General features: G+C 38.0%; 1 protein-coding gene across 4 annotated transcripts in view; it reads left to right on the plus strand.

Moving 5' to 3' along the window:
• Window positions 1-17,594, plus strand: part of PATJ (PATJ crumbs cell polarity complex component) — a 385,356-nt gene that overhangs the window by 296,889 nt on the left and 70,873 nt on the right. For all 4 annotated transcript variants that reach the window (XM_055402500.2, XM_055402504.2, XM_055402503.2 and 1 more), the window contains 3 exons: window positions 408-482; window positions 4,742-4,856; window positions 8,136-8,269. In XM_055402500.2, the coding sequence (XP_055258475.2) occupies window positions 408-482; window positions 4,742-4,856; window positions 8,136-8,269 (324 nt within the window). The remainder of the gene's footprint in view (window positions 1-407; window positions 483-4,741; window positions 4,857-8,135; window positions 8,270-17,594) is intronic.

Raw genomic sequence — 17,594 nt, forward strand, 5'->3', positions numbered from 1 at the left:
GTCTTTAATGAGTGTGCTTTTTTTTGCCTTCAATTGGATATCTTAAAGGGAAAGAAATTCTAATATCAGGACTGGAAACTTGAAAGGATTTAACTCTCAGTATAAATACAGATATGGGGATTACTGGTATGACAGCAGAAAGAAAAACCTCTGGCTGAAATGACCATAAGAAGATATCTGATAGGCTTAAAGGCTGACAGATCTGAAAGGACCAAAAAAGCATTCGGAAATGACAAGCTGCATTCATTTCTGAGAGTTATTACAGGTGGTTGAATAAAACTTTTCAGTCTGGTGTGTCATTTTTGGTAGTAACTTGAAGCCCCATTAAATGGTGCTTGACTGCTGAAGTTGGAGAGGGCAGTTGACCCCTGTAATGCTGATAACTGGCCTTATCTTTTATGTTTCAGGAAGGCATCTCCCAGGTGGTTGGTCAAGGTGTGGTGGCAGGTCAGCAAAAGGCACTGGAATGTCCAGCTGACAATGTACGTAACTGACCCTTTAGGTTGCTCTCCTGGGATGTTATGAATTATAATGATGGGTTCCAAAAGAAAAGGAGATGGTTATAATGAAATCTGATCCTTTATTACTTGGCAGGAAGCTATGATGTGTCTACCAACCTGATGACAGTCTGCAGCTATATCACCTGTTCTGTGCAGGGTGTGCATAGAGGATACTTGGAAATATCCTCTGTTGTGTCCCTGTACTAACACCCTAAGGAAGTGTTTGAAAGTGAGGCATCTCTGAAAACATACTTACACGTAAATTCTGAGGGCCTTGTAATGTCCTACATAATGTCATGAATGAAAATTTTAAGAGGAAGAATTTATAGTTTTGTAGAAATACAAATGTAAGAACAAATGTTTCTTGTATGTATAGCTTTTCTTCTTAAAAAATATAAATTTCTATCTGTCAAACGTTTGTACTTTTGTCACTGTAGAACATTTTTGTGCTGCTAAAATTTGCATTATTACTATATTAACTAGTTTTATGTCTGAGGAACTACAGATTACTAGAGTTTACAGGAAATATATGATATTTCAAAACTTACCAAAGAAAATGCCTTTGTAAAGTATCCAAAATTGTATGCCATAAACCTAAATAAAAACAAATAGACGTAGAAAGAACCTTAAAAATAAGTTTCAACTGAAAAAAATTTAGTTCAACTGAAAACTGTAAGAATTTAAAAAAAATTAGAACCAGATTTTTTTTTAACTTAGGTAATGTATTTGCAAATACAATTAATATGATAGTACTTCCTATACTGCCACCTGTCTCAAGACACATATCAAGCATCTCTAAAATTTTATAGCCCATAGAATTTTAGAACTCGGGTGAATCCTATACATCCTCTGGCCTTTCTTTTCCCTGTTGAAAAATGAGCACTTAACTATCTAAAACATTCTTTGGGAAAGTGATGATAACCCTTTTCTGTGGCTGCAGAAGAGAATGGCTCAGAGATCAGTGGGCAACATCTTCAGTGAAGCTGTCAGCTCATCATAAAGAACTTCCCTACCCATTTGAGCTGTTCCACAATGGAATGCGATTCCTTGTGGAAATGGAATTTTTATCCCTGAAGGTTTTCCATCAGAAACTGGCTGATCATTTATTAATATGTTATAAAAGGACATTAAAAACAGTAATATCTATTATTAACTGAACTTCTAAGTTGTTCTTGAAATAATGATAGATTTATTTATGTACTTTTCAATCTTCACAACAACCTTGCAAGGTAAAGAGTTATCACCACTGATTTAAAGATGAGGATATGTAGGAAGTTGAGTGGCTTGTCAGTGGTCTCACAGCTAATTAGTGATAGAAAACTCAGCAATTCATATCTTCTTTTGAGTAGTGATCTTTTTTTCCTATCATGAAGATCTCATGAAGTATAGACTCTTTTGCCAGAAAAACACTGGTAAGTATAACTTTGCTACAAACACAGAGGTTATGTAGTTCCCAGGATTCCCTCTGAAAATCATTTAGAAGCTCATTTATCCTGGGTTAAGAATCCATGATTTAATTTTAAAAAATAAATCTCAACTTAGACAAACATCCCCACCCCTACCTCGGAAAACATTTGTCTGAGCTCCACATCCCTAGTGCCAATTTCTTTGGTCTAGAATAGGAGTTCTAGCATTCATAAATGTTAAACTCCCTAACAGTTTCTGTTATAAAGACAGGGTTAAAAACCCCTGGTTTAGTTAGGTTGCTGCTGCTGCTGCTAAGTCGCTTTAGTCATGTCCGACTCTGTGCGACCCCATGGACGGCAGCCCACCAGGCTCCCCCATCCCTGGGATTCTCCAGGCAAGAACACTGGAGTGGGTTGCCATTTCCTTCTCCAATGCATGAAAGTGAAAAGTGAAAGCGAAGTTGTGTCTGACTGTTAGCGAGGTTGGATGACTTATAAAATCCATTCAAACTCTGATGTTAGAATATAGTAACACTCAACAGCAAATCCAGTCTTTCATCTTTTAAAATATTTTTATGTAATTTTAAAATACTCAAATTTTACAGCCTACAAATCCAATCTTTATCTTTCAATACTTAGTAGTTTGGTTTTATGTCAGTGGATGAAACATGGGAGCTACATACATTCATCACCACACCTACCAACAGCAAGCCTCTCAATATATGTGTTTGTTTCACTTGGTTTCTATGAACTGTTTCCTCATTTTTCCAACCCATATTTATTGGAGACTTTCCTAGTGTGCACAGAGAAATGGGATGCTACATGAACTGGGAAATAAAGATGAGCAACAAACATTCCCTGTTGTTATAAAAGTCATAAGGTAGTGATGCCTCTTGTGCTTTCCTGTTTTAAAATTCACAGCTTTTCATAAAAGAGCTCTGTAACCTGCACATAGCTTTGTTATCAATTTTCTTTTTTGAGATGATACAAAAGAGAGGTGACATAAGTTCTGTGTGTATTAAGGTTACTTTCAATTGCTGTAAGAGGTTTCTCTTTTACATAACAGGGTGGCTGTGACCAGTTTGAGGATGATAGTGTCTCCACTGTGTCATGGACCCAAGCATCTCTTATCTGATTACTGCATCATTATTTGATTACTTTTCCATCTTCAAAATTTAGCATCTATTTTTTTTTAATCTAAGATTGCTGCTCCAATTGTTTACATTACATCTGAATTTCATCTAAGGAAGGGGAAAGTAGGATTGTTCTTCTTAAGAAAGCAATCTGAAAATTGTACATTCATGTTTGTTTACATGCCATACCATAACACAGACTAGTCTGTGGTTATGTCTGGCTTCAAGGAGGTTGGGGAATATGGTCCTTAAAATAATTGGATTGGTGGTTCCATCGTTCAGTTTTCTCATAGTAACTCCTGGTTTGTCATTTTTCTACTTTACTTTTTTCAAAATCACCAAAAATATGTATTCAAGGAAGTCTTTTTAAATAAGTGTACATCATCGTTAAATGATGTTAATAGAAGAACTGCAGAGAAAAAAAAATGAACATCAGTAGAATCATTGCCTGGCAGCTGTTTGATAAACACTTTAAACTTGTAGTATTCTTCAAATACCAACTTTTAGTCCTACTCCTTCCTTTAATTGTGTGATTTCAGATGTCGCTTGACATTTGTGTCTTGGTTTCTTCATCTATAAAAGAGAATAATATTGTCTAATTCTCCAGGTTATTCTCATGATTAAATGAATTCATGGATATGAAAGTGTTTTTGAAAACTGGCAAGCACAATACAGATATACAATGAGTGGTATTGCTTTTCTTGTTGCATACTGCACAATGCCTTGTATTGAAGCATAGACTTCCACTGATGAAATCTTGGGGTGTTGTTGTTCTGGAGCAGTTACCTTGATCCTATTTCTAGACTCCAGGGACAGGCTGGTGCTTCACTGCCTCCACCAGAATCTTCCAGCTGGGGATGGGTTCCCTGGCTAACTACAGATCCAGAAGGCAGGTCAGGTTATTCTGTATATTTCTTAACTGCCTGTTAAGCAAGCATGGAGTCCTTTTGGTTTTTCTTAGTTTTCTAATACTAATACTCATTAGAGGTATTAGCAACACAAATTTAGAATTACAAGTTCATTTTCCAAAGCTCACACAGCAAAGGTCTCTGTACTTTCATTGAATTACAGATTTATTTCCCACTGAGTTTCCATGTCTTCAATTATGCTCTCTGCATTCATTCATTCATTCAGCATTTATCCAGGCCCTACTATGTTCCAGGCACTGGGAACTGAAGGTGAAGAAGCTTTTTCTTTTTTCAGGTGAATGAAGTGTAATGATGTACCTGGCACTTAGTAGGCTTTCAGTAGAAGCTTGTTATCCCTTCCTGCCCCTCATGCCAATTAACCCACCTCATGAATCTTTGACCATGTGAATGTCCAGAAGAGATGGGAGGTGTCATGCACTCAGAACATCCACAGCATAGATTGTTTTTCACTGGGCTCAGCACAGACCTATAAACTTCACATTGGTTTCATCGTGTAAAAATGCTTCCCAGCTCTGGCTTCATACATAAACCACAATGATGGTTTCTATCCTTCCTTTCCTTGAGCCATCCTTCACCAAAGCACGTTAAAGTTAAGTAACGAAGCATGGGGAATGAGACAAAGATCATCCTAACTTCCCCTTGCCACCTCTCGAACTCGAATTTTCAAGAGGCATTATTGGAGTGTTTTGGTGACAATACACCAGTTTTGAAGTCTTCTCCTTTTGTTACCTTCCTCTTCTCTAACATTCATTTAACTTTCCTTCCTTTTGTAGGCCGGCAGCCAAATGAAACAGCAAAAATACTCAATGAAAATCTCCTTCAGTTCACAAGAGATACCTTTAGCACCATCTTCATACCATTCAACAGATGCAGACTTCACAGGCTATGGTATGAGTCTCTGAGCAGACTTGAATTGATGCATCAAACCTTAGAAAAGGAAAGGATTGTGTTGTCCCGAAGAGAGCACTGGATTAGGGGTCAGGAAGCCTGGCTGGCATCCTTGCTCTACTTCCTGAGCTTTGGGACTTGGATTGGTTACTTGATTTCCAACATCTTTTTCCTCATCTCCACCAGTGGGATTGCTTATTGCTTATTGAATATAAAAGTACTAGAATAAAAAAGGCCCTCAATATATGCTACTTGAATCTGAGGCTTCTGGATTATTATCTAATCATGCTAAAGCATTATATACAGTTCACAAGTAGTATATATTAAAAATCACATTGAACCAAATTGTAGACTTGCATATGTTGATATGAGCTATTTATAGACTTAATTTTCAGTGCTTAAAGAAATAAGTATTTACTTTATCTCTGAATTGCTAGTTTGGATTGTGCTGACTAATGGTTGACAATTGAACTTCAAAATGAATAATGAATATTTCCATCTGCTTTTATGCAATATAAATCATTTTTAAAAGAGGGACTATTTAAAGTACCTTGCTCACCAGTGTTAAAGCATGACCCTGTGTGAATTTAGGAGACCTGACACCTTTATGGTATTTGCCTTTTACCTATTTTTTTTTTCATGAATATTAACTCTTAAAAATTTTACAAGGCAGGTATTATTCTAAAGCACTAGATTTTTACTAAAATACTTAATGAATGTGGTCAGCAAACTATGACCCCTGGGTCACACTTGGCCCACCATCTGTTTTTATATGGTCCTGAAGCTAATAATGGTTTTCACATTTTTAAAAGGTTAGAAAAGAATCAAAAGACTGTTTCATGAAAATTGTATGAAATTCAGATCTCAGTGTCCATAAATAAAATTTTATGGAAATACTGGTTTGTTTACGTGTTTTCTATGGCTGCTTTCACACTATAAAGAGAGATTTGAGTAGCTGCACCAGAGCTAGTACGACATGTAAAGCCCCAGATATTTACCACCTGGCCTTTTACCAAAGATGTGTGATGACCCCTACGTAGACCAATGGAATCTTGATAATAAATATTCCATACTTTTGCCTCGTTAACAGAAATTAATCATCACACAGTTTAATCTGTGGAAATTATATTCATTCAGCCATCCACTTACCAAACATTGATTGGGGACTTGGTAGGAGTCAGGTCTTGGCCTGGATTCTTTGAGAGAAATAAACACTGAGACTGACTTACAACTCGGCTAGGGTGAGGCTGAAGCCGAAGAGGGAAAGAAATGCCACCTCCAGAATCTCTGACAGTTTTCTCTCAGTCAAGAGACTAAACTAGTGATTTATGTAAGGAGCATAAACTTTTTAAAGCATTTGTGAAACTCTACTGCCATGGTACATTGTTTTTATTGTAAATTAGTAAAAAATATAGCATGGAATACATATGTTTTATAAATATCTAGAGTCAAATTAGGTTTACAATTTAATATTTGTTTAATATGGCATTTTAAAATTGTTAATGAGGCTATGTCACTAAATTTCTTACTGTTAAACAAGAGGCTATTAGATTTATAAATTCCATGTGGTCAGGAATGGCACCTATGTGAATGCTACACCTTGCCCGACCCTGGGCTGAGCCAGCACGTTATTTATTTGATCCCTTAAACACCCTCTTAGACAGCAATTACATACATTTTCTGATGACCAATGAGCCTCAGTTTCATCCACTATTCATTTCCTTAATTTCCTTGGAAACTCAAATCCATTTCTGCAGCACCTGGAAACCTGTGCCCTTTTGTCCCAGAGACAATGATTATTGCTGAGTCAGAGTAGAACCCCTACAGGCTTACCTGGAGTCTGTTTTCTTTTGTTTTCTAGGAAGGACTGGCAAACTTTCTGTAAGGAGTCAGGTAGTAAATATAAGGCTTGTGGGCCATGTGGTCTCTCTTGCAGCTACTCAGCTCTGCCATTAGCAGCTGTAGACTGGATGTAAATGAATTAGTAGAGCTGTATTCCAATAAAACTTTATTTACAGATATTAAAATTTAAATTTCTATACTTTTTACATGTGTTGAAATGTTATTTTTCTTTTGACTTTTTTTTTTAACCTTTTGAAGTAGAAGCCATTCTTGGTGCTAGGGCCATAGTCTACTGGCCCTTGCTTGAACAGAGGTTTGTGGATGTCAGCTTGGCCACTGTGCATTAGCTGCAGCTGACCAGCAGATGGGGCCCTTTATTATCAGTCCTTTAGCAAATTCTGTCACGAGGTAAGGATCCTTGTGGCACAGTGGAAGAGAATCCACCTGACAATGCAGGAGACGTGGGTTCAAACCCTGGGTTGGGAAGATGCCCTGGAGAAGCAAATGGCAACCCACTCCAATATTCTTTCCTGGGAAATCCCATGGACAGAGGAGCCTGGCAGGCTACAGTCCATGGGGTTGCAGAAGAGTCAGACACAACTTAGGGACTAAACAGCAACAAGAATCAGTATTCACAATGATCAAAATTAGTTATCAAAAAATATGAAGTTCTCTAGTAACTATTATAAGATTCTCTTGAAACTGTCATTTTGAATGTTTGGGTTTTTCAAAAATTTGAAAAATGTTTGAGTGACTTTTGACTGAAAATAGACATGTGTAAATATTTTTTCTCCCATTTTTTAGAAAAACTGGCCTAAAACAATGAATTTTAAAAGTAAAACCGCAATAACTCTTTTAACAAGCTTTTCATTTATGGACCCAGCAATTAATTCTACAGTGTATAACACAATTTTTTTACTATGTTTTTATTTGGGGATTATTTTCATTTGTCATACTTTATTGATTGGATCCTTTAACATCTTAATTCATATGATATGCTCTAACTGAAAGTATTTAAGTGGTATTTCTAATATTTTATAACTATAGCTCAAATTTTATATCATATATATCATTATTAATATATATAATTATGGCATTCACCTACATGTACTTAATTATTTAATCAACTTAAATTTTTCCATCCTAGTTTTCATGTATATTTCGAGATTTAAAAAATTGCAAGTACTGTGTAACTAAAGTGGTTGATGGTTTGGGTTGGTGGTAGCTATTGTCTTCATCTCAAAAGTGTCATAGGAATGTCATGTTTCATCCATGGCTGAATGGGGAGTGGTGACCCAGTGTTTCCCTTCATGACACTTGGCAGGAAAAGAGTGAAATGATAAACATGTGCAAACCCTGCACTCCCCGAGCAGTAGAGTGTACAAGCTGAGACGCGCCTCCTGCTTGCCAATCATTCTGTGTTCAATTCTTCTTCAGGTGGTTTCCAGGCTCCTCTGTCAGTGGACCCCGCCACATGTCCCATCATTCCTGGCCAGGAAATGATTATAGAAATATCCAAAGGGCGTTCGGGGCTTGGTCTCAGCATTGTGGGAGGAAAAGACACACCCTTGGTAAGTTTCTAGAAGTACCATATATCCACTGGCCCAGAGTTAAATACTGAGCCTTATTATGGCCCCGTGTCACTTCTATGAAAGACTTGGCTTTTTCTTGGCATGTAAGTATATGAATGATCATACTGCTATTATGATCATTATAATCATTACTATTTAGTGAACTGATACATAAAAGTGTACATCAGTTACTCCAATCCCAAAATTTAGGCTTGGCTTTATTTTGACCATCTACTCATTTTCACATCTACTCATAATTTTTTTTTTTTTATAATTTTTTAAAAAATTGGCCTCGAAGCTCAGTTTTTACTTGTATGATGGATCTTTCATTATTCAGTACATTTGACTGTCACTAATCGATGGAGTCATTGAAGTGTAAAACTCCTACCCCAACCCCAACCAGGGCCTCTCCCTAGAGAAAATCACTCTTATTAATGAATATGCTTTTAAATGAACATTTTAGTATTTCTTTTGTCCAGTTTATTTGGTAAGAAGTAAATTGTATATGGGTTTCCCAGGTGACTCGGTGGTAAAGAGTCCACCTGCCTGTGCAGGAGCTGCAGGAGACCCAGGTTCGATCCCTGGGTCAGGAAGATCTCCTAGAGGAGGAAATGGCAACCCACACCAGTATTCTTACCTGGAGAATCCCATAGAGGAGCCTGGTGGGCTACAGTCCATGGCATTGCAGAGTTGGACACAACTGAGCACACACGCAGCAAATTGTATATGCCAGATTTACAGATAGAACAAGTATAATATCAATAAAATTATTCTTTCCATTTTTGACAGGAATATAATATTTCTGTGTTTAGTACTGTTGTGGGGGGTGAGGAAAGATCCTGCTCTATTTTCCTGTAATGAATATTAGTTCCCTAAAGCACTAGGAAACTCAAGAACAACATATGTTGCAGAAACCAGGGTCTTACTGCCTTCTGTGTGTTTCTTGGTCATGCTTCTCTCTCCTGCTATCAGGCCTTATCTAGAGAACCCTAGTAGTTCATTTGACCCTACTAGTGAACCACCTGAACTTCAGTGTGCACAGAGGCTGGTGTTTATTTATTAAAGGATTTTATTTCCTTCAGCTTGATTAAAATATTGTTAAAACTTTTCTCCAGGGTTCCAGCTAATTATTTCCTGCATTACTCTCGCTTGGCCTGTGCCGTCAGGAACTGCTGTGTGTGGCTTCCCATGTCCACGGTGATGTTTTCGTCAGCCTGGGTAGAACTGGGAACACTTGGAGTTAGCCAGCTCAGCAGCCAGTTTTAGCTCCCAGCTTTTTCATGGGTCTTTGGCTCTTTAAGGACCCAGGACTTTTCTACTTTTTTGTGGTCTGGCTTGGAATGCTCCCTGTTCAGCATTAGTTATTGAAGAAAAAAGTGAACTCTTCCTTAGAAGAGTTCCCTTTGCGTATTTTGGTCTAGGTTACATTTTCAAATTGTGTTTTTAATAATGCCTTCTAGTTATATGTGATCTGGCCTTTGAATAGTCCACAGAAACACTTTGGCTATCCCTCCAACCACCAGTGAGCTCTTGCTGTACCCAGGAGGTTACACACCACCAACAAAGGACCAGTACAGTTATCCAGATCCACATATGCATTCCAGCCTCTCAGCCTCTGCTCACCTCCCCTCAACCTGCTTTCTTTCTATACCTTCCTGCTTCTTCCTCAAGAGTCTGTACCTCCTCCAGTCCCCGATACAAGGCTTCCCTGGCTTCTCCAACTTCCATGATCTCTCCTGAGCTGATCTTGGAGCTGACAGTCGACCATCCACATATATATCATATACTAAGATTATTGGGGTGGTTTTCAGAAATTCTTGGTTGACCATGAACATTAGGAATGTCTGCTTTTCATAGTCTATTGACTCATTTTCCCAAACAGATGTTCTTGAGTAGGAAATAAATTGAAATTGGTATAAAGTTATATTTGAAATGAACCAGAGAAATTACATTTTAAGGAAATTCTTCAGTGAATTCTTTCATAAAGAAAAATTAGCCCTCTGATTTATTTTTTGTAAATATGAATCTCTTAATAACTGCTTAAAATAAGACAGAAACGATTTCCCAGAAGAAGTTAGAAGACTTTAATCAGCATATCTGACCTAACTGAATGAGTTTATTGGCTGATTTGTTTTTATTTTCCTTCTTCTTTTGTTGTTATCAATTTGATCTTTTGCTTTGTGAGGGTTGGTTAGATATACCTGTCTGCTCTTGGATCTTAAATACCGTGTATGTTTGTGCTGTTGGTCACAAGCTCGAGGGTTTCCACTGCTTGACAGCACCTCCTGCATCCTGGTTGGGAGGCTGTTTGAGAAATACTATTCTCTGCTTCTCTTGCCACCATGAGGCAACCAAAAAAAAAAATTCTTTAAGAGCATCTTGAGGTTCATAATATATGGTTCTGCCTTTTGAGACTGTAAATCCCATTGTCCTTGGAAGGATAAGCACCACTTAAAAATGAGAAATGAGACACAGTTTTTATTTCCTAACCTCAGGTACCTCATCAAAAGCTGTAAGTTTGACTCACAAGTAATATATAGGCATGTTATTTTGGTGAGGCTGAACAGCAAGGGGGTGGAAGGTGCTTTAACAAAGAAACCCAGTGTTTACCACAACAAGTATCTTTCTTTTTTCCTTTCCCCACTTCCAAATTTTGACATAGGTCACGTGGGATATACCAGCTAATTAACACTCCAGGTCACTTTATCCAATCAGGTCCTAGAAGTGCGTCCAGCCAGCAGGCAGTCAGCAAATAAAAAGGAGACCGTATAAAAGGAATCAAGGACAATGCTGAGATCTGCTGACGGAAGTTCTTGCCTTTGGACTTTTCATTATGTGACACATCCTTATTTCAGCTCTGGTGCTAGCATATTCTAAGGGGTGGTGATCTTTCTTAAGGCTTTGCCCCAGCCCTCCCAATTAAGGTTTCTGTGCCCTCTTTATTGTGTATCCAACAGATATTTTTTGCCATCTTTAGAGGTATTAAGCGTCTGGGACTTGGTCTTGACACCACATCAGTTCTATCTGCTATAAATAGTTTATCTGGAGCCAAGACAAATGGTTTCTGAGATCACAGAGAGAGAGCTCACTTAGCATCCCATTGTATTTGCAGCCAGCCATCTAAATAGACCTCTTAAAATACCAGGGTAATGCTGAAGGTGACCCCTTTGGGAAGGTTTATGAGCACACCTGGACCCAATCCTCCTTGACAACCCTTGTCTCTGTTGTTTGAACCATATGATGGGCTCCCAGGTCCACTTTTGGGGAGTGTGGCTCTTGTGTGATAGGAAGCATGTGTGTGCTCAGAGGCTGGCCATTGCTTACTGCTGAGGCGACAAAGCTGAGTGGAGCAACCCTGCCCTTAAAGAGCTCACACACTCGTTCAAGTTGATTCTACTGCCTTTAATGTTTTTAATGAAAAACCCTAACAGGGACTATTAAAACAGGGAATTTCTCTGGAAAGTAGAAGAAAGTAAACCTGTTGCATGAACTTTCTAGATTCAATCAATATAGGCTAGTTTTTATGTGTGTTTCTCATAAGCAGGTGTCGTTAGTCTGTTCAGGCTGCTGTCACAAAACATCGTAGACTGGGTGGTTTAAAAACAACAGAAATTTATTTCTCATAGTTCTGGCAGCTAGAAGTCTGGGTGCTAGCACAGTAGGATGAGGGCCTTCTTCTGGGCTGCAGGTTTCTCCTATCTTTCCATGGAGGAAGGAGCAAGTGAGTTCTGTGGGGCCTCTTTTATTAGGGCACTCATCCTCGAGGACTTTGCCCTCGTGACCTTATTTCAGTTCAGTTGCTCAGTTGTGTCCGACTCTTTGCAACCCCATGAACCGCAGCACGCCAGGCCTCCCTGTCCATCACCAACTCCCAGAATTCATCCAAACCCATGTCCATCAAGTTGGTGATGCCATCCAACCATCTCATCCTCTGTAGTCACCTTCTGCTGCCCTCAATCTTTCCCAGCATCAGGGTCTTTTCAAATGAGTCAGCTCTTCGCATCACGTGGCCAAAGTACTGGAGTTTCAGCTTCAACATCAATCCTTCCAAGGAACACCCAGGACTGATCTCCTTTAGGATGGACTGGTTGGATCTCCTTACAGTCCAAGGGACTGTCAAGAATCTTCTCCAACACCATAGTTCAAAAGCATCAATTCTTCAGCACTCAGTTCTCTTAAGAGGAGGGGCACTAAGATTTCAACATAAGAATATGAGGGAGACATGCAACCAGGAAGCTATTACATAAAAAAGACAGTATATTAATTCCTATTTTTAAAATTTACCTCCATTCATCTTATCTAGCCATCCTTTCATCCTGTCTCTCTCACACCCCCTTTTTGGTCTTGGAGTAGCAAATATGCATGAAATCTTGTGGCTCAGAGACTTGGCATATTCTTCCAAATGAAAGACCAAGGACTCTTACTTCTTATGATACTTGCCTCGTATTGCTAACACCTATCCCTGAATCTCTTGGGTATCAGAAATGTTTGCTCACTAATTAGAAGTTTTATTTGCATTGTCCTATAAAAACTAAAATATAGCTCTCCAGTGTGATTAATTGGGCTTATTTTATTATCAGCCTTGGGAATTCTAGAGAAGAGAAAGAAAAATATATTAGAGTATTGGCAATTTAAAAAAAAAAGAAAGTCCTTCCCCTTCCTTAGCTATTGGGACTTCCTTGGCAGTCCAGTAGTTAAGCCACACTTCCACTGCAGGGAGCTAAGAACCTGCATGCCCCATAGCACAGCCAGAGGAGGGATAAAAAAAGGGTATTGGCAGACTTGAACTATGTTTTGGGGATTGAGCAAGTGAAGTGAAATGCAGGTAAGTTTCTCCAGGACCCTCACTCTCTATTTTTCTTTCTCTGAGTACCATTGTTAAAGGTCCCAGACTATACACAATGTTTCTAGTAAACCTAACAGGAAGCAGAGCAGGGTGATGATGCTAATTCTACAGTATCAGAATCCCAGATCTTTAACTGTGGGACCTTGGACAAGAGAAAGTTTCTAAGTTAAATCTGCTTCTTCCTTTGTAAAATAGTGGTGATGACCAAATCTACCTCTTAAGGCTGGTATGGAGATTAATTAACATAAAGAATATAAAGAAATTTTCCTAGTGCCCATCTACATTGAGTTCAGCAATTATTATTATTAAACATATTATCAAGTAGATCCTTTGCTCCCTTCATCTGTCTGTCTTTGGTACGTTACCTGAACACTGAGAAACTCTTTCCAGATAATTAGTTATTTGTTTTTCAGCATCAAGCTTTTAAAAAATGATCCCAGCACTGTTCTTAATATATAATTAATAAATATCATCTCATTTACTCTTCACAACAACCCTATAGGAGAAGTAGTAGCATCATCCCTATTTTATAGGCGAGGAAACCAAGATACAGATAAGTTAGGTAACTTCCAGTTGGAGTTTAATCAGATGATCTGACTCAAAAGCCATAGTATTTGGGCCCGTTTCCTAGCCCTACCACTCTGTGTCATTAACCTCCATCTGAAAAAGGGAGTTATCCATCTCACCCACCAGACTCTGAGCTCCTGGAGAACAGGGCTGCTCTATTTTATTTTGTATCTTTAGTACCACCTTATATTGCCTTGTGCACTTAAAAAGGTGACTCCACCCGGCCTCCTCATGCTCCCTGTGAAGTCCGGCCATGTCAGCTTCATTTAGTTCCTTTAATGAGTCTTGTTCCCTCTTGATGCAAAGCTTTTGCACATACTGTTACATCTGTCTGGAGTGCTTCTCTGACCAGTTTTAACTATAAGCTAGAGTATTCTGTTCATTTGGTGGCATAATTATGTGGTTCACAAGAATATTGTTGAAACCACATTATCTCAGGAATAATTGAACAGACTGCAAAAGGGAAGACCAGAAAGGACAATGATGATTTTCTGCAAACACATAAGGTTATCTTCTTGTGGATGAAGGATGAGAACAATTCAGATGCTCCCAAGGGACTCAGTGAAAAACAGGCTTCACATTATTTTAAGGACGAACTTTCTAAGCATCAGCTGATCAAAGATGAAATGAATTTTCTGGGAATAGTGAGTACCCCATCTCAGGGAATATTTTGACAAACGCAGGTGGCCACTCTGCAAGAATATTAGTATTATTAGGCTTTTTTGTTTGTTTTTTGCTTTTTAAGATGTATTTATTTTATTTATTTGGCTGTGCCAGGTCTTAGCTGTGGCATGTGTGTTCTAGTTCCCTGACCAGGGATCAAACCTTGGCCCCTTGCATTGGGAATGTGGAGTCTTAGCCACTGGACCACCAGGGAAATTCCAGGCTTTGGTTTTTAATCAGGGTGGAACATTTACCATTTTAACTCTCTTTTTCAAAATGATGACAATATAAGAAAATGCATTCTTCTCCCACCCTTTGCATTCCTATCTCACAAATTTCTTAAAACTTTGGAGTCTTAAGTTTTTTAAACCAGAGAATAAGGTTCTATAATTATTGTGCTGTTGTTTTGTTTTAGGGAAACTGGTAATTGTTATCACTTTTGCAAAGGAACGTTCATAAATATAAGTCCGAGTTGCTTTACTGGTATTCTTCTGGGTCTGGAGGTAGCTTATCTCTTTGCAAGAAGAATATGATTAGACTAGAGCAGTTGTTTTATCTTTATATTCTTGGTACCATCCTGTTGTAAATGAGGTCAGTGGATTCCCAGGATAGATTGTAAAATTTAGGTATTCTTAAACAACAGCAGTCTTTCTTGGACCTCCCAGGTGGTTCAGTAGTAAAGAATATGCCTGGCAATGCAGGAGATGTGGGTTTGATCCCTGGGTCAGGAAGATCCCCTGGAGGAGGGCATGGTAACCCACTCCAGTATTTTTGCCTAGAAAATCCCATGGATAGAGGAGCCTGATGGGCTACAGCCCGTGAGGTGACAAAGGAGTCAAACACAACTTAGCAATCAAACAATGACAAAAAAGACTAATGTCATGTTCAGAATCTTGTAATTTCTCTCCTACACCTGTATTTTTTTTTCGCATCCTGATTTAGTACCAATTTAATTCATTCTTATTGAATGTAAGTTCTCTAGGGCAGAGATACATTAGCAAGAAGCATCATGGTAGAAGAACTCTCCCATTTGGATACTATGTGGTAAAGTTCTTCCATCTAGAAACTGAAGTGAAGAATATCTGTCCTTTATCTGAAACCATGTGTCAGGTTCGGAAGTGACCTGGTTTAAGACTTCAGCATGTCACTTGCCATTGTTTAACTGTTACAGCTTCTGACTGTTAACTGTAGGACTGTGGCAACTTGAAGCACTAGATATTTGTTAAAGTAAGCAGAGTAAAAAGCTATTTTATATTTGATTAAGTGTTTTATTTTGCTATTCCCCTTCAAATGAACTTTGCACAGTCTATTTCATGAGGAGTGTGGTTTGCTTTGGCGTGTAATCCCCTAAAGCCAAGTTCCTTTTATTGTTATTGCTTAAGTCATATATTTTTATACAAAACATCTTATTACCTTAGTTTTATTTTAAATCAAAGCAAAGTTTGCAAAATGTCTATGAATCACACTGAAAGAATGTTAACGAATAGGGCCTCTGAATTTCCAGATTTGGGCATTTCTGATCTTAAAGAATATGACCATAAGCAAAAATATTATGCAAGCTGAGTAAAATTTAGATAAATAAGTACCAGATGGAACTATAGGGACTTACAAACTTTAATGCAAATATTATACCATTTCCTTAAACCTGTATTTCAGTATGAAAAATTATATTCATATTGATGAGTATCAACTTTTTGTTAAATCAGACTTGGCAAAGGAACTCCATTTTAAGTAAATATAAAGCAGTTTCTTTTCTGAGCTTGAAGAGAAAGCTTTTCAAAGTCTTAAAATGTGAAACATTTTTATATATTCAGAGAAATTCTGTTAGCTATTTTATTGCTGTGATTTTCATTCCACATTTTAGTTATCTGTAAATAGTGTGCAAGAATTTGCAATCCTTGAGTTTGAGCTTTAGGATAGCTTACCTAGTCCATTGCTTTAACACACACACACACACACACACACACACACACTTACCTAGTCCATTGCTTTAACACACACACACACACACACACACACACACATACACGACTGGTGTTATTGCTTGCTGTGTAACTGGTCATTTAATCCTTACTCTTGCTTTTTATGTCAGAAGAACCTCACACACACACACACACACACACACACACACACACACACACACACGACTGGTGTTATTGCTTGCTGTATAACTGGTCATTTAATCCTTACTCTTGCTTTTTATGTCAGAAGAACCTCTATCTCTATTGCTGATTTAATGATTATTTTTGTTGTCTATAGTTTATTATCTGAGAATATATCCGTGTTCCAAAGTAACAGGTACTGATCACCGTGATCTATTTTCCTTCACTTTGAAGGAAAGGTTTGATAGGTACAAACCTTCATACCCTACCGCAAGCACATTAGAATTGATGAATAAATTGAGGTTAGGATGTAAATAGACTCTTCGTTCCTTTTGTAGCAGTTTTATGGAGACTGTTCTGAGATTCTTGGAAATCTGTGTAGTGAATTCTTTTTAAAAGTGAGCAGAATAGAGAATCCAGGTTTTAAAAACTATGATTCCAAGAATGATAGATAAGTTTCTTTGACTCTTGCTGGCTTCCCCTGTATAACTATAACCCTCTCGGATTCTCTGAACAGAAACTATTATATAGTCACTCTTCGAAGTTAGCAAGCAAAACTGCATCAATTTGAAAAACACTATACTTCTTCGTAAATAATAATCTTATTGTATCCATGGTGGGAAAGCAGGATATTAAATGTATGCCAAATTATAAAATGGTTAAGTAACATGGAAAAAAAATTGTCTTAAAGGAACTATGACAATTATTGACCATATTCTGCCTTGGGTCCTGAATGGCCTTATGAGATGTTGAAAGTAACCGCCTTACATTTTGCTTCTTATGAATCAATGAGGGCATGTCAAATACTTTTTGCATCAAAGAAGGGGAAAAATTCTTGGTCAGTTGAAAGTGGGGAAGATTAGTTACTTTTCAACTTGTTTTGAATCATCTTTGCATTTTACCTTTGTAATTGGTTCAAAAAATATAGATCCACAAAACACACTGAGTATAAGCATAATAATACATGCCACAGCCTAAGAAAAGTGCATTAATTCTTCCAACCTTGGATTACAACCCACTGCCTCAGTGTAGCAAGAACAGCAGAAGACTGCCTTTGCCCACGTGAGTTCTGCCATCTCTATTGTAGATGGCATTTGTCCAACTTTCTACTCTTAATCAGGTTTCACGTTAGGCTTCTCAGCTTTGA

The sequence above is a fragment of the Moschus berezovskii genome, chromosome 4 (genome assembly GCF_049115385.1).
Source record: "Moschus berezovskii isolate FMDL1 chromosome 4, NW_MosBer_1.0, whole genome shotgun sequence".
NCBI classification, from domain to species: domain Eukaryota; kingdom Metazoa; phylum Chordata; class Mammalia; order Artiodactyla; family Moschidae; genus Moschus; species Moschus berezovskii.